The sequence below is a fragment of the Myotis brandtii genome, unplaced genomic scaffold, assembly GCF_000412655.1.
Source record: "Myotis brandtii unplaced genomic scaffold, ASM41265v1 scaffold77, whole genome shotgun sequence".
Lineage (NCBI taxonomy): Eukaryota > Metazoa > Chordata > Mammalia > Chiroptera > Vespertilionidae > Myotis > Myotis brandtii.
This window is the reverse complement of record NW_005371082.1, coordinates 3,206,979-3,232,465: the sequence shown is the minus strand read 5'-3', so window position 1 is coordinate 3,232,465 and position 25,487 is coordinate 3,206,979. Positions and strand designations below refer to the sequence as shown.

The 25,487-nt window shown below is 37.5% G+C and overlaps 1 protein-coding gene across 4 annotated transcripts in view; it reads right to left on the bottom strand.

Moving 5' to 3' along the window:
- NBEA (neurobeachin) overlaps positions 1-25,487 on the bottom strand; it is a 776,030-nt gene that overhangs the window by 555,580 nt on the left and 194,963 nt on the right. For all 4 annotated transcript variants that reach the window (XM_005883142.2, XM_014530733.1, XM_014530734.1 and 1 more), the window contains one exon: positions 6,327-6,454. In XM_005883142.2, coding sequence (XP_005883204.1) covers positions 6,327-6,454 — 128 coding nt within the window. The remainder of the gene's footprint in view (positions 1-6,326; positions 6,455-25,487) is intronic.

The following is a 25,487-nucleotide window of genomic DNA, read 5'->3' as shown; positions in this document are numbered from 1 at the left end:
CCGGCAGCGGCAGGCGGGGAACGTTGGAGTCCGCCAGTCACTGGAGCAAGCAAGCCTCCCTGTTCGCTTCAGTGCATGGCTGCCGGCCGCCATCTTGGTTGTCAGTTAATTTGCATATACTCACTGATTAGCCAATGAAAAGGGTAGCGGTCATACGCTAATTACCATGTTTCTCTTTTATTAGTGTAGATAGAGGCCTGGTGCATGGGTGGGGGCCGGCTGGTTTGCCCTGAAGGGTGTCCCAGATCAGGGTGGGGGTTTCCTTGGGTTGTGGGGTGGCCTGAGCAAGGGGCCTGTGGTGGTTTTCAGGCAGGCCACGCCCCCATGGGGTGAGGGTCCCCTCTGAGGGGGCATGGCCAGCCTGGGTGAGGGGCTGATGGCTGTTTGCTGGCTGGCCACAGCCCTGGGCAACCCAGGCTCCTAGACCCTCCTTGAGTGGAGGCCACAGTGGCTGGAAGCAGGTATCTGGGATTTATTTATCTTCTATAATTGAAACTTTGTAGCCTTGGGCGGAGCCCACACTGGCCAGGGCAGGCGTGAAGCTTGGCTTTCTCCATCGCAGGGGCAACCCACACCTCCTGTTCGCTCCAGCTCTGTGGCTGCTGCCATCTTGGTTGGGTTTATTTGCATTCTTGCTCCTGATTGGCTGGTGGGCGTGGCTGGTGGGCGTGGCTTGTGGGTGTAGCGGAAGTATGGTCAATTTGCATGTTTCTCTTTTATTAGATAAGATATTATCCTCATCCAGTCATATTTTGGAGTTCAATGGGATACCTTGTCATTTAGTTTCATTGTAAGTGTCCATATGTTATTGCTAATGGACTAGTAGTTATTAAGGGGGGTAGTAGTTATTATTTTACTATATATGTTGTTATGTCTGTTTTTCATGGAAGATTTCAGGGATATTTAAAAACTATGCCTCCATTGCCATCTTCCCTGAATTTGTCATGTCATGTACTGTTTTTGCATTAGTACAATTTCAAAATAACTACTAAAATTATACTTAAAATATAATTTTTGAATTAAAATGAACACATATATTTTTCTAATTATATAGCCATATTGTTATTGTATATGACCAAAGGGTGTTATGATATTCTTGACTAAGCTTATTACTTTCATAATAAGATTTTAGTGATGTTCTCTTTTGGTGGAGGTGGAAATTTTAGGCTATATTTAAATATTTTTAAAATATGCTAGTCTTGGAAACTATAAAGATTCTTGAATATTATATGATTTAATGAAATATTTACTAATGTCACTAAAAGTAGTAGACACATAAGTGACATTTCCTGTACTGCTACCATTTTTCTAAGATGTTTCAAGTTATATATAGCTTCTAAAAAGGGGAGCCTGTGTATTACATTCAACCTTGCCTTTCACATCCACACCATTCTAAACTAATTATAACAGAGATAGACACCTAACCCAAAGCTAAGCCATTCACATTCTATCTAGATAGGTAATGATTTACAGTCAGATAATGAAAGATATTTACATTAAAATCACATTTGGAGTTAAGAATGGATGTTATGTTGGGCTATGTTCGAACAACTAAGAAAGTGAAGGTAGTCTGGGAGAGAAGAAAAAAAAATGAGTTCATACACAGAAACACAAATAGGAAGCTATGAAGTTGCTTTAAGAGTTAAAGGAAGTAGCCTTGGTTACTGACTCCCCTCTCCCATTTCTAGGCTGCCTGAAGTCTAACTGTATTTCATTTCCTGTCCTTGGATTCTTATGAAACTTTTGCTGTACCCTTATGATAATTACATTAATTTAAATATTCTCAGGAGTCTTAAACAAACATAAAATGCTCACAGACTATAAACAGTGATTTTAAAGGGCCACTCTATGCCATGGTGAAACAAGACAGAGTGACGGACACTATGCTAACAAACATACACACACCTAAGCATCTTCTCTTCTAATTAACTTGAGTAACTACTATTTCTTTATTACTAATTACAACTCTAAGCCCACTGTTGTTCTTAGGCCCCCTAAATAAAAATTAGCAATATCTAACCCACCTCCTGACAGTCAGCAACCAATCTATAACTGGCCCTACTTATTTAAATACAAACTTTAAAATAAGCTCCTCTCAACTCCTTCTTTAAAAGAAGCTCCACAGTATCTCTGAAGTGCATTCTCCATTGCTGCAGCAAGACAAATATAACAATTTTGGATCAAAGGTTGCTTTGTCATCATGGGCTGATGGGTTTGATAGTTGCATACATATTTATTATAATTTTTATGTATTAGTTTGCAAATTGAAAAGCTGAAATCCTTTTAAAGAAAATTCGCTTAGCTCCAAATAACTACTGTCTTCAAAAATCCTTAATTATTGCCAAGAGAAACATATACACACCAAAAGCTATGTAAATACAGCTACTGTTAATGAGTGCCCTTAAAAGATGTGAACTACATTGATTACTCTAGAATCATACAAGAATACATTTAAGCTTGTCACTTTTATTAGTCAAATAAAAGGTGTGACTAATAAAAGTGACAAACTTAAAGAAGATTATCTTAATTTATATTTTAAAGTACATAACAATGTAAACTACCAAAGATCAATTATCCTATAAGAAAAAATTTAAGTACATGTGTGTTAAGAAAAACTGAATATAAAATAAGACAAAATGCAATTCAAATATATTTTATGATTATTTAAAATAAGAGTACTCACTGTTTCTTTTTGTAAGACTCTAAAATACCTTTAGTTACCTAAATCCAGCTTTGTTCCTACCATATACATATATATGATAAAGTCAAAAGCAAAGCGATTTATTCATCATTAGCACTATTTTTTAAACAGAACTGATCAATAGCTTGGGTAAAGATATTTTTATCATGTAAATCTCCTGAGTTCTTCACAACAGTTTGACAGTTTTTCTTCTCAGAGGAGAGGAATAGTATATCAAATTATAGAAAAAAAAGGGAAATGGAACAGAGAGAAAGTGAAAGAATGATCAAGAGTACATGTTAAGGAATGAGAGTATGAAAGCACATGTGTTTCCAGAAGCTGGAGTGAAGAGCAAGAATGAACCTTGGATGAATGTAGCAGCTAACTCATGGGTGTTCATGTTCAATATTGGGAATTCTCACCATACAACAATGTTACCCATCTTCCCTTATTTTTAAAACTTACCTTCACCAAAAATGATTAGCAAAAACATAATGTTCTATTGAAGTACAAGAAAAAAATACTGAATATTATGTACCAGAATCTAAGTTAAGCGATGTTAATATAAACAATAAGATTATTTCTATTTACAAGTAAAAATAATTTTATTATTATTGTATAAATATAATGCCACAGGACCACAAAGAGATGGCATTAATTTGGCATAAGAAACCTGAAGCAGGATTCAAAACATGAGAAGAATTTGGGGGACAGAAAAAAGGAGAAAGATCCAATGCAGAAGGAAGAGTTGTAGAAAAACAAGGAAATGTGATAATGCATCACTTGTTTGCATATTTAAGGAATGTCTTCTACAGCAAGAAGATAGAGATGAGTTAAATCTGAAAAAAAATGGTTATGACTAAACTGGGAGGGATACCAAATGATGTTCTGTTATATAGCAGAGGTTTCTAGATTTTTGGATTGTATAAACTGGCAGAAATTTGAAGGACCATATTTTAAGATTGTCAATTTTATATTTTGCCAAATAATGGCATTTAAAAAACAGAACTCAAAACCTAAGACCTACCATTTAATGTCATTTTATTAAGAAAAATCATTTTAATACAAAAAAGAATATGAATAATACATCCATATAATCTTAAAAACAGGACATTTAATGATATATTAAAATTAGGTTATATCTTTGGATGCAGAAAGTTACAAAATAAAATTTCATTTTGCCCAGTGAACACAAAGTGAACTTTTAATATGTAACTTGTTCCAATGTTTCATTTTTAGCATAGTCCTTTTTAAAAATCCAAGTGGCATATTCTAATGCTCTTTCAACTCAATCCAGAGTATTGGAGGTAAACTCAGAGAAGCCCAAGAAAAATTATTTTCGATTACCCAGCCATTTCTCTTATCTTCTCTCTGAAGTGCTGGGAAGAAAATAAGAAATAGTCCAGATGTCTGGCCAAGGAAAATTCTGAAAAGGGGGTTACATAAATGGAGTCCTGACTGACAGATATAGAACAATTAAAAAGTTACCTGACAGCAATTTCTTACATTTTAAAGTGTCATAAACTGTCACTTAGGAACCACTAATGTGAGTCTTATAACTTAAAATAAATCCTTCTTTGCTTTGGCTGCTGGGGAACTTGGGGCAGATTTGTGTTCCAGTTTTAATAACAGTATTGGACCCATTCCTAGTATTGCTACTTTACTAAATGTGTTCCGTGTTTATTTTAGTATGTCCTTGATAATTATAAATTTCTACTATAAATTTTCCAAAACATTTTAGGAAAAGATACACTTAAATATCTATACTAATAAAAGGGTAATATGCTAATTAGACCGGATGTCTTCTGGACGTCCTTCTGGACAAAGCCGCAGCCACGGATGGCGGCAGCTGGTGCTGCGAGGGCCGGGCCGAGGCTCAGGCAGCCGCTGTGGCTGTGAGGGCCGAGGCTCAGGCAGCTGCGGCAGCCAGCAGTGGCAGTGGCAGCGAGGGGGTGATTGGGGCAGTGCCTTCCCCTGATCCGCCAGTCGCCTCCTGCAGAGGGAGGCCAGACTGCGGCTTAGGCCCACTCTCCCAAGGGGGAGTGGGCCTAAGCTGTCAGTAGGACATCCCCTGAGGGCTCCTGTACTGTGAGAAGGGGCAGGCCGGGCTGAGGGACACCCCTGCAGTGCACTAATTTTCATGCACTGGGCCTCTAGTAGAAAAATAAGATTTTTAGGGAATAAGGAAACATTTAAGATTTATGTTTTCAATAATGCTTATTCAATTTCTTTCTTATTGTAAAAATAACATGTTGTAGGGTCACTACTCTGACTATTCTGCCTAGAGCACTCTTCTAGTAAGCTATATGGCTCACTTCCTTTTAATCTTTGCTCAAATGTAACTTTTACTATTGGCTTATTAAAAATCAATCACCCTTTTTAAAACTGCAATATAACCCTGCCATTTCTATAATCCCAGTCACTAGTGTTGTACTTATACTTTTACATAGCATTTGCCAACTTTCAACATTTTATATGATTTAAATATTTATGTTTAATGCTTATTTATTGTCTCTCCTTGCTAGATTATAAACTCCACAAGGCAGGGTTATTTGTCTGTTAGCTACTAATATATTCCAAGTACCTAAGATAGCACTTAACCTAAAGCAAGAATGCGATATTTTTTATAAAAAGTGAACAGCCCACATGTGTTCTAAAAGCTTTATATGTACTATATAATTTAATCCTCCCAAGAGTCCTGGTAGGGTGGTGCTATCATTGACGACAATTTATAGAAAGGAACTAAGCTACAAATGGCCAAGTTAGTCTCAAAAGGTCATAGAGCTAAGAAAGTGGTGGAATAGGATTTAAACTCAATCCAGTTAGTAAATATTTCTAATAGAAACAGACTGTGCAAAAGCAGTTGAGAGGATGATAGAAAAGGCATAGGAAACCTATAGTAAATAGGAAGTGAAAAGCAAACAAATATATATATATATATATATATATATATATATGGTTTCTAAATCCAACAAATGGCACCTAAAGCAATTATTCACTCACAGGATCGTTTGCATATTGATTAGCCCCTTCTGAATTTCATGACTATTTAGAAAACAAAGCTTTTTTAAATAAATAAGGCTCCAGATAACTTTCTTTCAAAGCTACTCTCCTATTACAAGTGCATTAAATCTTCACAAGAGTTAATTTACCTTTTTTGCCTTCTTACTCCGTTTAAGCTGCTACTGAGTAAAAGACAACAGCTTCATCAATTCCCAGTTAAGTATTTCTTTAAATTTTCTCAGTTAAAGATTCTCATATAACAAATGTTATGTGAATCAAAAAAAGTCTCTTAAAGAAGCCTGGCTCTTTGAAGGAAATTTTAGAGATCCTTGCTTAGTAAACACAGCATCCTAATGAAGGATATACAGCAGCCCTGTAGATTAGGATCATAAGAACCAGAGAGTCCCATTCAACTTTTTCAAAGTTCTTCATTCTGTTATGAGCTGTACAATAAGACTGACTGTGCAAATATGTTATTTAAAAAATGAACAAGAAGAAATCATACATAATATCTTATTAGCATTTGTGGAAGCAATGTCTTTATATTCGACAGTAAATTTTCCTCCAGAAGTACAAATTATGTCATGATTAATAGAAACATTATAGGAAACTAAAATAATTAGAATAGAGAGAGAAAGCATACCTTCTATCAATAGCTCTTGTCCATGACTGCCAAGAAGTGTACGAGATAGGAATGGGGCAAAGTCTACAAAAATTTCACGAAGAAGAGGAGCAACTTTTTCTAAAGCTCTTTCAAGTTTTGCAGTGATGCTGTTGAAATTAAGACATAAAGACTAGTAAATATAATTCAAAATAAAAAATAAAATAAACTTTACTTCTAAATTAAAACCTTTGAAAATAATAAAAGAACAATCTAATCCACCAAATAATGTGTAGAAGGGACATGGTAAAATTTCACATCAGTCATAAGGCTACTCCAAAGACTGCAGCTAAATTAGAATGACTATATGGAGAAAAGGACTTAGGGTTCTGTAACCTTTGAGGGCCACAAAATCTATTCATAGTTCTAGAAGCTTTAAGAAAAGAAGTAGTCCGTGTATCTTTTTTGTCTATCATTCTATCACTAAAAGAAAACAGTTTTTCAACACTTGCTACATGGATCACTGTGCCAATTACAAAGAATTAACTCTTGATCTAAAAAAATTCCCTGAAAATTCCCTCAAAAGCTAAACAAATAAGGGAATAATTGGAATTCAGTGTTATACAATTGAATTGCTTTGCTAAAGTAGGCATGTTCCATTTTATAAGCCCACTTAGTTGTATTTACCAAACTCAGTTCTCAAGCTTAATTTGTTCCAGAAGTCTGTTTGAGAAGCAATTTGTTCAAAAACCGAATCATTTTTTCCCATTAGAAATAATGTAAATTGAATAAATCCATTCCAGATCCCCAAATGATTCCGTTTTACCCTTCCTTATACATAGTACATGTCTAATGTACTGTTTAATTTATAAACACACACTTCTTTAATTTATTGCCCCACCCCCTACTAGCCTTAAAGGAATCACTTTCAGCACTCCTTCCAGGGTGTCTTTCTGGAGGTCAGTATGCAGCATCTTCACTTTTTCACATATCACTGCTCTGAAATGTTGTCACCAGCTAACTGCTTTTTACTTATCCAAATCAACAAGTTTTTCTACCTCTTCAATTGCCTGTGATTATTGTTTCTTTCACATCTTTAGCAACATCAGCACTCTTGATGGCCTATTTATGTTTTAAAATTGTGCTAAGCATCCATTTGGCTAGCAACAAAAGCAAAAAAATATATATATATACACACACAACAACAACAACAACTACAGAAAAAAATATTCACAGCACAATATCCTGAGATGTTAACAAGAAAAGTTTAGAAATAAACTGACTCTCATTCTCTCCTTTGTTTGTGGTGTGAAAAACGCCTTTTGTCACGCTGATGTATCTGCATGGAAGGGTTGTCAGGTCCAGTGCAAGTTTGGTTCAACAACCAAGACATTATTTTCATGAACAACTTGGTCAAGAACCAAATTGTTTGACATAGGAGACTTTCAAGAATGAAGGTTTAACTGTATATTGTTCACTATTAAGTTTTCAGTTATATGACCTTACATAAGCACCGTTTGATATTCTTAAAAACACCTTGAGTAGTGTATGCAAAAAGAAGAAAAAAACATGTAAAAAATAATTCTGCTCAGGCAAATACAAAAAAGTGTTTTTGGAGTAAGACTGCTTAGCCTGGAATGCTGGTTCTATCATATGGGTACCTAGATGATCTTGGGACATTAGACTTCCTACGCCTGAAAAATGAAAATGATCATAGTCACTAATAGTGAGGATTAAATGAGCTAAGGCATGTAAAGTAAATAGAAAAGTACCTGGACACAGTGAGAGATCAACAGTAGTAGCTCTTCTAAGAGCTATGTTAATTAAAAAAAACACATATATTTACACTTACAAAATGTGACTCTGGTGTATTTTAAAAATTCAATTTAATAATATAATATTAGATGACCACTCCTTTCATCCACACACAAAAACATGTATAATAAGGAATTAAACAATGTTCCAAATAATAAAAGTTCTGCCACAATGCTAAGTAACATATTTTTTATGCATGAGGAAAACATAAGGACAAAAAGTTAATTAATCATAGAATAATTTGCAACATATTACTAATATTTGAAACTAAACTATTTCATTGTTTTTTTTAAGCAATTAAATGATTAGGGATTAGGAAATAATCAGAATGCCTTCTTTCTTACTTTCAAAAAAGCATGATCTGAATCCTTTGTGTACACACAGCCTTACCATTACTTCTATTTGACTTTATCTCATCTTATCTGAGTGGACAGCCTTAGAGAAAGGAGAACTCAGAGAGGAAACTCAGATTTAAGTATTTGCACAAATACTTAAAGAAAATATTCTGAAGGAAGAGCTACTCTGTTATTCCTGAAGCAAGCACCTACATTAAGGCCATGATTCTCAAATGTTAGTGTAGATCAGAATCATCTACAAGGCTTGTTTAAACACAGAGTCCTAGAACCCTACCCCCAGAGTTCCTGATTCAGCAGGTCTGGGTGTCCTGGGAGAATTTGCACTTGTAACAAATTCTCAGGTGGTCTAAAACTGCTAATCTAGGAAACACGCTTTGAGAAGAACTGTTTTAATGAAAGTATTTACTATTAGTAAGTTGTAATAAAACAGCAAAGGAAAGGCTACCCAAAGTCATAGAATACTCATGTTATTTCTGACTTTTAGTGACTGTAGATATAAATTCTTTTTTGGATCTACTACTTCTTTCATTCCTTTTCACTCTCCAGGACCATTTCCTACAACTCTTCCCAGCTAAAGGGATCCCCTCTACTAAGGCAATGTAAGGAAGAAAAGTAAGAATGAACCTATGAAAAGGAGAAAAATCTATATGTAATTATTCTTGATTATTTCTGCAGCTGAATTCTGAGTGAAGTATAAATATTTATTTTTATTTAAGATTCGCTAATGAGAATAAAATTACTTTAGAAAAATTCTAGATTTATATAGGTTCACATCACAGTTATACTGTTGGATTGTAGTATGCTGTTATTCAATTACATCCAGGAACATTGATTTCCCCGATTTAAAACTTTTTTTCCATATTTTACAGGTTTATGTATGATTTAGAGACTTCAAAATTGCAAAAATACTGTTCTTGGTGATTAAGTTAAATATCAAATGGAAACTAATCAAAGCAACTAAGTACATGTGTGTGTGTAAATAGCATGTATGGATAAAAACAGACATCTCTCAGAGAGTGAATCCCTATAAGATTTTTTGCAACTATATTCTTATAAAATTTAATAGAATATTAAGTTATGTTTATACATATTATCTGCAATCATAATTTTTATTTTCTAATAGTGGACAAACAATGTAACATTTTACCCACCAAGAGGTCAAATATTTTAAGTACAAAAAGTCATTATCAAGCAAATTTCTCCATCCATGCAGAGAAGTCTCATTACCACTTCTCACAGAGAAGAATATGGGCAGGTTTCTGGTGTTGTTGTTAATATTTATAAATTTCTCACAATGTATTTTAAAGGAAAGTAAACACTGTATTTATCCTTATATAACTTAAATTCCCAAAGGAAATGGTATAAACATAAATCTCAGCTTTATATCCAACTCTATCACCTAGCAAATAACCCCCAATTATTAAAAAAACAACATTGTGCCTATATTTCAATTCTCATCTAAGAAGAACATAATAAAAACTCATTTTTCCCAATTGCAAAGCATACATGAAAAACTTATCTGTTAACATGTAATAAAAGTTTTTTAAAAAATTGAAGAAGGGAATACTCCTTGGCCTTGTGTCCTATACAAATAAATGAATTAACCACTTCATTTTTAGTATAATTTTTACTTTAAAAATAGAAATAATACTTAATCATCAGAAAACAATAACAACAAGGTTCTGTAAAAAATTCTTTTGTAAGAAAAATTAGTACAGCTTAGGAAAAAGACTAAGTAGTAACTTTTCAGTTTTATTTGAAAGTTTATTTTCATTTATTAAAAGAATAACAACATTAATTCAGCCCGCCTGGTGTTTCTCAGTGGTTGAGTGTCAACCCATGAACACAGAGGTCACCAGTTCGATTCCAGGTCAGGGCACATGCCAGTATAGTGGACTCAATCCCCAGTAGGAGGTATGTAGGAGGCAGCCCTTAGATGTTTCTCTCTCATAGATGTTTCTATCTCTCTCCTTTTCCCTTCCTCTCTCTGAAATCAATAAAAACATATTTTAAAAAACAACATTCAGTCTCAGACATTTTATACACAGAAATAATACAAGGGTGCACTAGATGGGGAGTTTGCCCTACACAGTCTTGAGTGAGGTTTATAATCTTAACACTTTAGGAAGTTCTTAATGTTTGGGACAGTTCTTGGGCCCTAAACATAGAATTTTTCAACTCTAGGCTGAATGCATTCTCTCAAGCTATCCATTTATCTCTCTCACTCTATATTTTTCCCTTCTCTTCAGTCACACTAACTATGATTGTGATGTTATTTTGACTTTGGCTATTTTCCTTTTCTTTTTTTAAATATATTTTTATTGATTTCAGAGAGGAAGGGAGAGGGAGAGAGAGATAGAAACATCAATGATGAGTGAGAACCATTGATTGGCTGCCTCCTACACGCCCCCCACTAGGGATTGAACCTACAACCTGGGCATGTGCCCTTGACTAGAATCAAACACAGACCCTTCAGTACACAGGCCAATGCTCTATCCATTGAGCCAAACCAGCTAGGGCTGGCTAATTTTCTTGACAGTAAAAGCAAACTCTTTTAAGAAAGAGAATTACTGATTTCCATGAAGAAAATTGCCATTACATCGTGAGAAATTTATCAAGTACTCTAACAAATTTACCAACTATAGGAAAACAAAACATTCAAAGCAAATATTAATGTTTTAAATGAAATTCTATAGATCCAATGCCTGGATTAAAACAATATGACTTAAAACATAACACTTTATTATTATGGTTTTAAAAAACACAATTATATATTGGTCTTTACCTGTATTAAGAAAATCTCATTTACAGAGATTTATAGATTTTAAGAAATTTATTTGACTAAAGATTTAATTAACTCATGAGAGAAACAATGTTATGAAAACCCGTGGCTGCAATTATTATCAAATCTTACCAAATTTAACTGACCTGGAGACATATCCAAGGCCAAGGTGATTATAAATACATGAGTCAGCAGAAAAAAAGTAAGATTTGCCAGGCCGGCGTGACTCAGTGGTTGAGCATCAACCTATGAACTAGGACAGTGATGGCAAACCTTTTGAGCTCGGCGTGTCAGCATTTTGAAAAACCCTAACTTAACTCTGGTGCTGTGTCACATATAGAAATTTTTTGATATTTGCAACCATAGTAAAACAAAGACTTATATTTTTTATATTTATTTTACATATTTAAATGCCATTTAACAAAGAAAAATCAACCAAAAAAATGAGTTCGCGTGTCACCTCTGACATGCGTGTCATAGGTTCGCCATCACTAAACTAGGAGGTCACAGCTCGATTCCCAGTCAGGGCATATACCCGGGCTGTGGGCTCAATCTCCAGTGTGGGGCATGCAGGAGGCAACTAATTAATAATTCTCTCTCACCATTGATGTTTCTATCTCTCCCCTTTCCACTCTGAAATCAATAAAATCAATAAAAATATATTTTTAAAAAAGTAAGATTTATGTCATTTTCTAAAGTCTGCTTTCACAAGTGTTGATTATTTTCAAATGTTATATGTCTTATAATTCTAGAAAAACCTTATGTTTCTACCATTTCACAATGTTACAATTTTTATTTATTTTTGATTTTAATTTTTTGTATTCTCATAGACCCCTAGCATAATGTCAAAATATAATAAATAATGAATAGATTAATTTGGTATGTTCAAGTTCTTAAATTTTGTCATTCATTTTTTAAATCATACAAAACAATTGGTGTATATAAAAATATAATCTAGAATGAAAATGAGTAATCATGTACCCTTAAGCAATGTACCTAAAAGATATGGCTCAGATATAAAGAAAATTATTCCATTCCTGAAATCCACAGATTTTATTAATCAAATTCTCCTATGTAACTTAGGGAATGCAGGCAGAGGTAAGTGAACTGATTTGTCTAAGTAAGACTGATGCAAAGAAAATATTAGGAGAGTATTAATGACAGCAAAACCATATACTGTAAAGTTAAATTGTTAATCAGTTATCCTATATAATAAAGAGATAATATGCAAATTAACCCTCACACCCTCACAAGATGGCTGCCTACGACCAGGCCGGCAGAGGGGTTAGTGAGGGACGTAAACGACTGAACAGCAGGCTGCGTGGGGCAACCAGGCCGGCGAGGGGGCCATGAGGGATGACCAGGCTGGTGGGGGGGAGGCAGTTGGGGGTGACCAGGCCAGCAGGAGGGGCAGTTGAGGGCAACCAGGCCAACGGGGGGGGCAGTTAGGGGCGAACAGGCAGGCAGGCAGGTGAGCAATTAGGAGCCAGCAGTCCAGGATTGTGAGAGGGATGTCCGACTGCTGGTTTAGGCCCGATCGGATCGGGCCTAAGCCGGCAGTTGGACATCCCCCAAGGGGTCCCAGATTGGAGAGGGTTCAGGCTGGGCTGAGGGGACCTCCCCCCTGTGCATGAATTTTGTGCACCGGGCCTCTAGTATATTATAACTAGTAATGGAAAAACACTGACTTTAAATATTTTGTACATAGTTCACTAAACTTGTAGTATGAAACATAGACATACTAGAAAGCAGATGAATAAAGTGCAACCTACATATCAAATCTGTGACACTAGATCCTACTGATAAACAATTTCTTTAAACTATAACTTTTTACAGCCACTAAGCAAAACATGAAGCTAAAAAATATCTTGCTTATTTTATTTCCCCATGGTCTTTTAAATTAAAAACTGACATTTCTCCTCATTCTTTCTTAACAGAATCATATACATTTTCAAGTGTATGATGTACTGGTTAAGAAGTAGATAAAATTACAAAAGACTAAGAAATTAAGCCTAACTAGAATTCTCAGTATGGGAGTTTGCTCTTTTATATGGTAAACTATAAACTAAATTTAAAATACACATTTTTCAGGTTTCAAGAAATGTAATGCTGGGATGTCTTTACATAATTATAAAAGCTTGTTTGGAGCACATTTTTGAAAATTGCTAATTGCATGTTTTGTACGAAGAAAGAAAATGAAAAACTGAAATGGAAAAAAAATCTCTCCTTTCTAGTCAACTAGAAAATAAAATGACATAAAAATTAACTGTAATGAAATAAAAACATAAGGTCAAGAATATATGTCAATTTGAGCAAAAAAGGAAAGAAGAGAAAAGAAAAGAAGAGGGGAGAAAAGAAAAAGAAAGGAAAGAAAAAAAGAAAAGAAAAGAGAGAATTCATGGAGATGGACAACAGTGTGGTAATTGCAGTGGTGGGAGTTGGTGGGGAGGAAGTGAAGAGGGCATAGAGGGGATAAAGAAAAGAATACATGTGATTTAACTGAGATAAAACAACAAACTTAGTAATATAAAGAAGGCTGTGTTTAAATAAGTTATATAAAATTTGAAAAACTAAAACTTTTCCTACTAAAAAATTGTAATATAAAAAATGTCAATGTATTAGATACTATAAAGCAGCGGTTCTCAACCTGTGGGTCGTGACCCCTTTGGGGGTCGAACGACCCTTTCACAGAGGTCACCTAAATACATCCTGCATATCAGATATTTACATTACGATTCATAACAGTAGCAAAGTTACAGTTATGAAGTAGCAATGAAAATAATTTTATGGTTGGGGGTCACCACAACATGAGGAACTGTATTAAAGGGTCGCAGCATTAGGAAGGTTGAGAACCACTGCTATAGAGGATCATCAAAAACCCCCTTTAGGATAGAGATGCTCATTTTCTGGAAAGTTCAAAGGAGGATTACTGGGTTATGGCTCACAGCTGAATTCCTCCCCAGAAAGAACCTGTCTCACCCAAAGTTATGTCCCCTCATCAGGAACAGGAGCAATCTGCATTCAAACACTAGTCATTTAGGGATAAAAAATGCTAGGTCCTTTGACTCATTTGAGGACATCTCTCAGAGCCAATCCACTTTCAGAGCTTTCCCATGGAATGGCCTGGGGTCTCCCTTATAATAGCATCACTTCTCTTCCTGACCAGTCCTCTCTTCCCACTTCATTATAGGTGGTGTGATCAAAAACATTCCCCACACCCATCCAATGTGGTGCAATGGTTGAGCATTGACCCATGAACCAGGAGGTCATAGTCCAATTCCTGATCAGAGCACATGCCTGGGTTGCAGGCTTGATTCCAATTGGGGGCATGCAGGTGACAGCCAATCAATGATTCTCTCTCATTATTGATGTTTCTATCTCCCTCTCCCTCTCCTCTCTCTGAAATCAATAAAACACACACACACACACACACACCACACACACACACACACACACACACATTTATTTATTTAAAAAAAAACATTCCCCAGTAAATCACCTGTATTCATTGCTCTATCTACAAATTTGTGACCTGGGGTAGCAGGCAGTTAATGAGTGTTTTTTAGTATAGTTCTTGGTTCACATAATATTTTTTGAAAATACAAATTGGAAAGTCATTGATTAGGAATATGAAGTTTTAAAGAGAAATAGAGAATTTCCATTTTGCTTGTAGGAAGCTGTAAAGGGTCACTCCCACATTAATTACAAGAGAAAGCCAGATAATCTACAGAAGTATAAGAGAGCTGAGGTTGCAGGCCAAACAACTAGCCTTGAAATGTGAAGAAAGACAGGAGCCTCTAAGGAGACATGGGAGAGACACAAGAACTTGTTTCCTTAGGGCAGAGCACAGGAAGAAGAAATACTGGATAGCATATAAGCTGGTAAGAAACAGATGAAGAAAAAAAGAAGGAAACAGATAAAGCTTTTAATAAATTGCTGAACTCCAAATGTGAGCTAATGTGAGAGAATAAAACCTTCAGAGGGGCAGACACTAAGTCTGCAGTCATTTGCAGGCTCTTCCACATAGCCCTCACCATTACTCATGATGAAGCCCAGAACAGCATGGAAGACTGAGGAACTCCCTTCAGGGCTGCAGGAGAAGGGAGGGAAGCAGTAACTGCTGCAGAAAAGACACAAAGCCCAGCTTAGACCCCCCTTCTCTGTATCCTCTATGAAACAAACTCTTTTACATCTTAGAAAAGGACACAAAGCCTTTCACTTTCAGCTTACAGGAGGAAGCCTAGTGCAGCTGGAGAACGAGAACAGAAAAACCCTCTGCTCTGGAAATGGGTAGGTTTTTATCTTAAGTCTTGATATTTAAACATTCTCCAACTACTTGGGAATTGGCAGGAAGAGTGGGAAAGCCCTATTTCCAAGACCCAGAGCAGCACCTGCCTAAAAAGAAGTCTGAACCAGAAGAACAGAAAACAAGCCCATGTCCCCCAAACACCAGGCTTACAAGTATCCAATAACAAATAATAGAAGGATACTGTTGCAGAAGCAGCCATAGCATAGAGAGCTTCTTTGAAGTATAGGATCAAAGGAAAGCCTAAAGATGAAGGTAAAATAGGAGCACGGAGTAAAACATTCTGACAAACCAGCCCCTAGAGCAGTGATGGCGAACCTATGACATGCGTGTCAGAGGTGACACACGAACTCATTTTTTTTGGTTGATTTTTCTTTGTTAAATGGCATTTAAATATATAAAATAAATATAAAAAATATGTCTTTGTTTTACTATGGTTGCAAATATCAAAACATTTCTATATGTGACACGGCACCAGAGTTAAGTTAGGGTTTTTCAAAATGCTGACATGCCGAGCTCAAAAGGTTCGCCATCACTGCCCTAGAGTAACACAAGGAAAAGGGAGGGGAATTAAAAGCACTGAGAGTAACTAAAACAAGAAAACACAAACCTCCCTCAACTCCTGAGTAGAATGTCTTAAATCTCAATATTAAAGGCCTAGCGTAACACGAGTTGGGCCCATTTCCAGCATAAATATTAGGAATGTCAGTCACTACTGTCCCATATATAATGTCCATTTGTCATTCAAAAAATATAAGACATACAAAGAAAAAAAATCAATGTAATCAGAATCACAAACCAACAGAATCAGACCACAGATAAACCAGATTTTGGAACTATCAGACAAAGAATTTAAAATAACTATAATTAACATTTTAAGAGTTAATTAATAGTTGAAAAGATAGTCAACTTGCATAAACAGATGGGGAATTTCAGCACAAAGTAAGAAACTGTAAAAAACACACCATGCTACCAATTAAAAATACACTAAAAAAGACAATAATGTCTTCAATGGACTTATCAGTAGACTTCATAGCACCAAGGAAACAATCAGTGAATTAGAAAATAGTCCAAAAAAAAGACATATTAAACAAATAGAGATTAACCCGACCAGTGTGGCTCAGTAGTTGAGTGTCAACCTATGAACCAAAGGTCCCTGGTTTGATTCCCTGCCGGGCACATGCCCAGGTTGTCCACTTGATCCCCAGTAGGAGGCATGAGGAGGCAGCGGATTGATGTTTCTCTCTCATCGATGTTTCTATCTCTCTATCCCTCTCCCTTCCTCTCTCTAAAATCAATTAAAAAGCACACATTAAAACAAATAGAGATTAACCAAAGAACTTATCTATAATAATAAAAGCGTAATATGCTAATTAGACTGGACAGCTGAATGACCTTTAGGACGTCCTCCTGGACGACCTTCCAGACGACCATGTTATGACACCCACTGGTGCCAGGCCAGCGAAGGCAGGTGATATGCGATTGGTTGGAGGCCCGCCATCGCCCCATGATTGCCCTGCAGAGGGAGGCCCAGGCCACCATCCGGCAGGGCGATCGATCAATCGGGGAGGCTCCATGATCATCCAAAGAGAAAGGCCCAGGCCACTGACCAGCGGGCTGCGGTGGGTGGGCAGGGCCTCCCTCTATGGGGTGTGATCGATCGCATGATCGCCCTGCAGAGGGAGACCCAGGCTGCCGGCTGGCAGGGCAAGCAATCAATGAGGGGGGGGCGGGGGGCGGTCCACAATCACTCCATGGGCTGCATCAAGTGGGTGGGTCCTCCCTCTGTGAGGGTGATCCATCACAGAGCCCTGGCCAGGTGGGCAGGGCCTCCTCTTTGGGGTGATTGATAGTGGGACTCCCGGACTGTGAGAGGGCACAGGCCAGGCTGAGGGACACCGCCCAGTCCACAAATTACATATATATACCAGTATTCATACCCCATGGACACAAATAATGGTGTGGTGAAGGCCTGGGGTAGAGCAGGGGCTGAGTAGAGAGGGATAAGGTATGGGGGGGGGCGGGCAGATGGGGGACATCTATAATACTGTCAACAATAAAAAAAATTTTAAAAAGAGGAAAATATATGTATATATAATGAGACAGGTAGAGGTAGAGGGTAAGTGTATGCAAAAGCTACGGAACAGTATAAAATAGACTTATATATTAATTTTTTTAGAATCCCAGAGGGAAATGTGCTATGCTAAATAATGGCTACCCAAAGATGACCAAACTATGAACCCTGGAACTTGTGAATAGGCTATGATAATTGATGAAAGGGACTTTGCAAATGAAAATCAGGTTATGTAAATTAAGATAGGGAGATTATCTGGTATTATGTAGGTAGGCACAATCTAATCACAGGAACCCTAAAAAGCACAAAACTCTATGGGTGGAGTTGGAGAGTTGTGACAGTGGAGGAAGGCAGAAAAGGTGTGTCAGCAAGGGAAGTCAGAGAGACCCTAAGTATGAAAAGAACGTGATACATTGTCACTGGTTCTGAGTGTGAGGACTGGAAAAGAGACCCTAGGAGCTAAGAGCCACTGCAGACTGACAGTCAACAAAGCATTTCAATCATAAGTTCTTTAGTTGTGTGAAACTGAATTCTGCCAACAACCTGAATGAACCTGATTAACTTCTAAAGCCTCAAACAAGGAATGCAATAAGGAACACAAAAATCAGAATTTTAGCCCAGTGTGACCTCTGTTGTACTTTTAAGCAACAGAACATTGCATAACAAATGGGTATTGTTTTAAGCTGCAAAATGTGTGGCAAATTATTGTGGTAGCAGTAAAAAACTAATACAAGGAAAGAGAAGATATAGAAGAAAAAATGTGAAGAGATAATGAATGAGAATTTTCCAAAAATGATAAAGGCCCTTACACTGTGAATTCAAAAATCACACACACACACACAAAAACAAGCAGAATAAAAATTAATTAATAATATAGATTTGTCATAATAAACTGTTGAAGCCCAAATATAGAGTGAAACATCAAGAAAGCTATCAGAAAATAAAGACAGATTATAAAAAGGAACAATGGTAAGAATGATATTCTCATTAGAAACTATGCAGGCCAGAAGACAATGAAATAAAATCTATTTCATAAAAATGTCAGCACAAGAAGGCAGGTCCAGAATGACAAAGTAGGAGGACATTGCTCACCCCCCTCCCAAGAACACAACGAATGTACCTCTATATTTAGAGCAATTCCAACTGCGAGACAACTGAACAGCTTCTGCACAGCAAACAAGAGAGAAAGACTGTATAGAGAAGGTTGGGGAGCCACAGGAGCTACCTAGGAGGTGAAGAAACTATCCAGACCAGAGGAACTAGTGAGCATCACTGTTTACATTTCCCCTGCACTTGGATAGTGGGTGGAAGCTCTATCCAGTTCTCTGGCTGACCTGCGGGACTACTGTAGCATGTCCCCAGCCACCTCTCTCAGAACTAGTAGGGTACCATAGCTCCTGAACAAGGGGTTCTGCAATATAGAGACTGATCCAGCTGGTACAGAAGGGCACTGCTGTGTGCAGCCAATAGGCTGCATGTGCACACATGGTTCCCCCTCCTGAAGTGAGTGTGGAGTTAGCAAACTGCTGTGGTGCCCACACACAGATCTGCCCTTTTCAGAGAAAGTACGAAAATGGTGAGGCACTACAGCACTCACACATGGGGCTGTCCTGCTCACAGATGGTGCAGAACAAGCAAAATGCATCAATGTATGCACAGGGGGTTGCCCCATCCTTACAAAGCGAGGAAATAACATAGTGTGTGGTACCCACAGACAGGGATGCCCTGTGCAGAGATAGTGGGGCAATGATGTGCGCACACATGAGGTTGCCTACCTGGCAAGGGTGCGGAACAGGCAAAGTATGATTATGTGCACACACAGAACTGCCCCATTCAGAGAAAGTGAGGAACCAGTAGGGTACTGCAAAGAGTGCACTCAGAGCAACCCTGCCTAGACCTGGCTCAGGAAGCAGACAATTAAAGCAACAAGGCATAGTTTGTGCACAGGAGGCGGCCCAACCTGGGTCAAAAAGGGCAAGGAAGCACTCTCAGACCTAGGCTGCTCCACCTGGAACCAACTTCTTCTGACCAGGTGGCACACCAAGCATTGCACACAATTTCACCAACTACAACTGGCCTGCCAAACCATCTAGCGCAGTGGTTCTCAACCTTGGCTGCACATTAGAATCACCTGGGAATCTTTTTTAAATCCTGATTTCTGGGCCTCATCCTCCGGAAATTCTGTTTCTTTGTTATGGGGTGGGGCCACAGCATTAGTAACAAAGAAACAGAATTTCCGGAGGATGAGGCCCAGAAATCAGGATTTTAAAAAGATTCCCAGGTGATTCTAATGTACAGCCAAGGTTGAGAACCACTGAACTAGCAGAAAGTATATTTGAAGAAATAATGGCTGAAAACATTCTTAATCTGAGGTAGGAAACATACATTCATGTCCAAGAAGCACAGAGATGAAACCAGAGAGCCCTACACAAAGACATATGTAATCAATATAGCAAACGTTAGCCCGGCCAGTGCTGCTCAGTGGTTGAGCATCAACCTATGAAACGAGATCACAGTTTGATTCCCAGTCAGGGCACATGCCCAGGTTGTGGGCTTGATCTCCAATAGGGGGCGTGCAGGAGGCAGCCAATCAATGATCCTCTCTCATCACTGATGTTTCTCTCTCCTTCTCCCTTTCTCTCTGAAATCAATAAAAATATATAAAAATATTTTTTAAAAATATGGCAAAAGTTAAAGATAAGATACAATCTTGAAAACTGCAAGAAGGAAACAAGTCATATACAAGGCAACTTTACAGGCCAGAGGGAGTGACAGGAAATGTTCAAAGTGCTAAGGAAAGATAAGGAAAGGTTATCTTTCAGAACTGAAGGAGAGAGTTTTTCAGACAGGTGAAAACTAAAGGAGTTCACCACCATTATACTTGCTTTACAATAAATGTTACAGTGTTTTCTTTATGCAGAAAAGAAAAGGCCTTAACCACAAAAAAAGACAGAAAAGAATCAACCACTTACTGAAAAAAATATATTATGAATGTCAAAAGAAAAAGTAGCAAAACTAACTATAAGTGTTACTAGGCTGTAAGGAGCCAGGACAATTCCAGGGCAAGTGGAACAGAGAAATAGAAACAAGAAAAGTTAAAACAAGGCCAAAGAGTGTGGGCAATTTGCAGCCAGCATGAAAATAACAAGCCATTATCTTCTCCCACCAAGGACACTTGGGAGCAAATGGTTAAAAGCCTCCTAACTAGAGAATGCAGGAAAGGAGAGGAGCAGGGAAAGGAAAACAAAGGGGGGGGGCAGTTTTACCCTTTAAGACAGCGGTTCTCAACCTGTGGGTCGCGACCCCTTTGGGGGTCGAACGGCCCTTTCACAGGGGTTGCCTAAATACATCCTGCATATCAGATATTTACATTATGATTCATAACAGTAACAAAGAAACAGAATTTCCGGAGGATGAGGCCCAGAAATCAGGATTTAAAAAAGATTCCCAGGTGATTCTAATGTGCAGCCAAGGTTGAGAACCACTGCTTTAGATCAAAAGACACACACAGACTGAAAGTGAAGGAATGGATAAAGATAGTCCATGCAAAAAGAAATGAAAAGAAATCTGAGGTAGCAATACTCATCTCAGACAAAATAGACTTTAAAACAAAGAATCTAAAAAAGAAACAAAAAGGACATTATATAATAATAAAGGAGCCAATCCAAGAAGAGGATATAAAAATTGTAAATATCTATGTACCCAAAAGGAACAGAAAAAGAACAAACAAAACCCAAAAAAGGAGAGGTAAAGAAATAATAAATATCAGAGTAAAAGAATGAAATAGAAATTTAAAAAGCACTAGAAAAAAATCATTGAAACTAAGAGCTGGTTCTTTGAAAGGATAAATAAAATTAACAATTCACATCAAGAAAAAGAAAAAGGGCCCAAATAAATAAAATTAGAAATGTAAATGAAGAAATTACAACTTACACCACAGAAATATAAAAGATAGTTAAAGAATATTATGAATAATTATATGTCAACAAATTTGACAATCTAGAAGAAATGGATAAATTTCTAGAAATATACATCCTTCCAAGACTAAAGCAGGAAGAAACAGAGATTCAGAGCACACTGATTACTTGCAATAAATTGAAACAGTAATAAAAAATAACTCTGAAAAATAAAAGCTCAAGACCCAGCAGATTCATATGGGAATTCTACCAGACATTTGAAGACAAATTAATACCTGTCCTCAAACTATTCAAAAAAATTGGTGATGAAGAAAACCTTCCCAAATAATCCTAGGAAGCCAGCATTATCCTGATACCAAAACCAGACAAGAATACCACAAATAAAGAAAATTAAGGATCAATATATCTGATGAACAGATATGTAAAAATCTTCAACAAAATACTAACAAGTTAAATTCAGCACTATATTAAAAATATATATACACCAAGATCAAATGAGATGTATATCAAAGATACAAGGGTGGTTCAATATTCACAAAATAATATTATTCACTGCATAAACATAACCAAGTATAAAAATCATATGATCATCTTAATAGATGCAGAAAAATCATTTGACAAAATTCAACATCCTTTTATGATTGGAAAAAAAAAAACCTGTTCAAAAGTGGTTATACAGAAACTTACTTTAATATGACAAACTCACAGCTAACATCATACTCAATGGTGAAAAACTGAAAGCTTTTCATCTAAGATCAGGAACAAGATAAGAATGTCCACTCTCACCACTATTATTAAATAGTAGAGGCCCAGTGCACAAAATTCATGCACAGGGCAGGGGTGTCCCTCAGTCCAGCCTGCACCCTCTCCAATCCGGGACCCCTCAGGGGTGTCCAACTGCCCTCTTGAAATCCAGAACCGCTGGCTCCTAACTGCTCACCTGCCTGCCTGCCTGATCTCCCCTTTGTCTGCCTGATGGCCCCTAACCTTTCTGCCTGCTGGCCTGATCGCCCCTAACTGCCCTCCCCTGCTGGCCTGATTGCCCCTAACTGCCCTCCCCTGCTGGCCTGATAGCCCCTAACTGTCTCTGCCTCGGCCCCCACCATCATGGCTTTGGGAGGACGTCCAAAAGGATGTCCGCAATATGTCCAGTCTAATTAGCATATTACCCTTTTATTAGTATAGAGGCCCTGTGCATGAAAATTCGTGCATTTGGGCGGATCCCTCAGCCATGCCTGCGCCCTCTCACCCCTCAGGGGATGTCCAACTACCAGCTTAGGCCCGCTCCCTGCAGTCGGACAGCCTTAGCGCTGCCGCGGAAGCGGGAGAGGCTCCCACCACCTCCGCTTTGCTCGCAGCCATGAGCCCAGCTTGTGGCTGAGCAGAGCTCCCCCTGTGGGAGCACACAGACAACCAGGGGGCAGTTCCTGCATTGAGCATCTGCCCCCTGGTGGTCAGTGTGTGTCATAGTGACCAGTCATTCCCAGTCATTCTGCTGTTAGGGTCAATTTGCATAATACCCTTTTATTATATAGGACTAGAGGCTCGGTGCACGGGGGAGGGGGTCTCTCAACCTGGCCTGCACCCTCTCACAATCCAGGACCACTGGCTCCTAAACACTCACCTGCCTGCCTGCCTGATCACCCTTAACCCCTTTGCCTGCCTGTCTGATCACCCCTAACCGCTCGCCTACCTGCCTGATCGCCCCTAACTGCCTCTGCCTCGGCCCCCGCCACTGTGGCTTCATCCAGAAGGACATCTGAATGACATCCGGAAGGTTGTTCGGCTGTCCGATCTAATTAGCATATTACGGTTTTATTATTATAGATAGTTTTGGAACATAGCCACAGTAATCAGAAGAAAAAAAAAAAGGCATCCAAATTAGAAGGGTTCTTAAGAAAAACTGTCAATATTTGCAGATGGCATGGTACTATATATGAAAAACATTAAACAACCCACCAAGGAATTAACATAATATATGAACTCAGTAAAATAACAGGATATAAAATTAATGTGAAGAAATCCATTACATTTCCATATAGTAATAAGAACTCATCAGAAGGAGAAATTATGAAAACAATGCCATCTGCAATTGTATCAAAAAGAATAAAACACCTAGGAATAAATTTAATTAAGGAAGTGAAAAACCTGTACTCTGAAAACTATAAAAAAGAAACTGAAGAGGACACACATAAATGGAAGGATATACCATGAGGTGTATGGGTTAATAGGGATCATGGACTAAAAGGATTAATATTATTAAAATGACCATCCTATCAAAATCAACCTACAGATTAAATGCAATCCCTGTTAAAATACCAATGCCATTGTTTTCAGAACTAGGACAAATAATCCAAAATTTATGGAATAACAAAAGACCACAAATAGCTTAAGCAATCTTAAGAAAGAAGAACAAAGTCAGAGGTACCACACTCCCTGATTTCAAACTATACTACAAAGCTATAATAATCAAAACAATATGATGCTTGTACAAAAATGGACACAAAGATCAATGGAACAGAATTAGAGAGCCCAGAAATAAACTCTTGCTTCTATGGTCAATTAATCTACAAAAAAAGAATGAAAAATTATATTAAGGAGAAATTACAGTCTCTTCAATAAATGGTACTGGGAAAACTGGACAGATATATGCAAGAAAATGAAACTGGACCACATTCTTACACTGTATATAAAAGTGAAGTGAGTATTGATTAAAGACTTAAATGGAAAAAACCAAAAAACTCCTAGAAGAAAACATAGATAGTTAACTATTTTACATAAGTCTTAGCAATACTTTTTTAGATATGTCCCCTCAAGCAAGGGGAAAAAAAGCAAAAATAAACAAGTGGGACTTCCTCAAACTAAAAAGCTTCTGTTTAGCAAGGGAAACCATTAACAAAACAAAAAGACAATCTACCAAATGGAAGAATATATTCACAAATGATATGTAAAATAAGGAGTTGATATACGAAATGTAATAAGGAATTCATACCACTTAATAACAAAATATAAATAATTTAATAAAAAATGGGAAAATATTCAGACATTTCTCCAAAGAAGACATATAAATTGCCAACAGACATATGAAAAATGATCAACATCACTAATCATCAGGAAAATGAAAATCAAAAGCACAGTGAGATATCACCTCATGCTGTCAGAATGGCTATTATCAACAAGTAAACTAATAACATGTTAAAGAGGATGAGAAGAAAAGGAAAACCATTGTACAGTATTGGTGGGTCTTCAAAATGCTTCAGTTACTATGGAAAACAGCATGGAGATTCCTAAAAACATACAATTAATATAATATTCAGCAATTTCTCTTCTAGGTATTTATTGGCAGAAAACAAAAACACTAATTCGAAAAGATATACACACCCCTATGTTCACTGAAGCATTATTTGCTATAGCGAAGATATAAAAGCAACCCAGATGTCCATCAGCAGATGAACGGATAAAGAAGGTATTACTCAGCAATAAAGAAAGAAAATGATAGCTTGCTATTTGCAACAACAGGGATAGACCTAGAGGGTATTATGCTAAGTGAAATAAGTCAGACAGAGAAAGACAGATACTGTATTATTTCACATATGTAAAATCTAAACAAACAAACAACAACAAAAAACAAAAACTCATGCAGAGATCAAACTAATAGTTGCCTGAGGGGTGGTGGAGGGGGAAGAGGGATGGGTGAAAAAGGTGAAGGGGAATAGAGTCAACAATCTACTTATATAAAAACCCTGGGTGTAACATCACGTCCAGAAGCTCAACCAACTGGAAGGAAGTCAGTCCTGCAGGGGTCGCTTGGAAGCAGCTGCGCCCTCCCCCAGCTGTTTCCCCGAAGGGCGAGGTTTCAGGCAGGAACCCACCCTCGGAGCAGAGCGTGGAAGTACTGAGTCTGGCCTTCAAACCAGACCTTGACAGTAGGGAGGAGGCAGCCCCATTCCTCA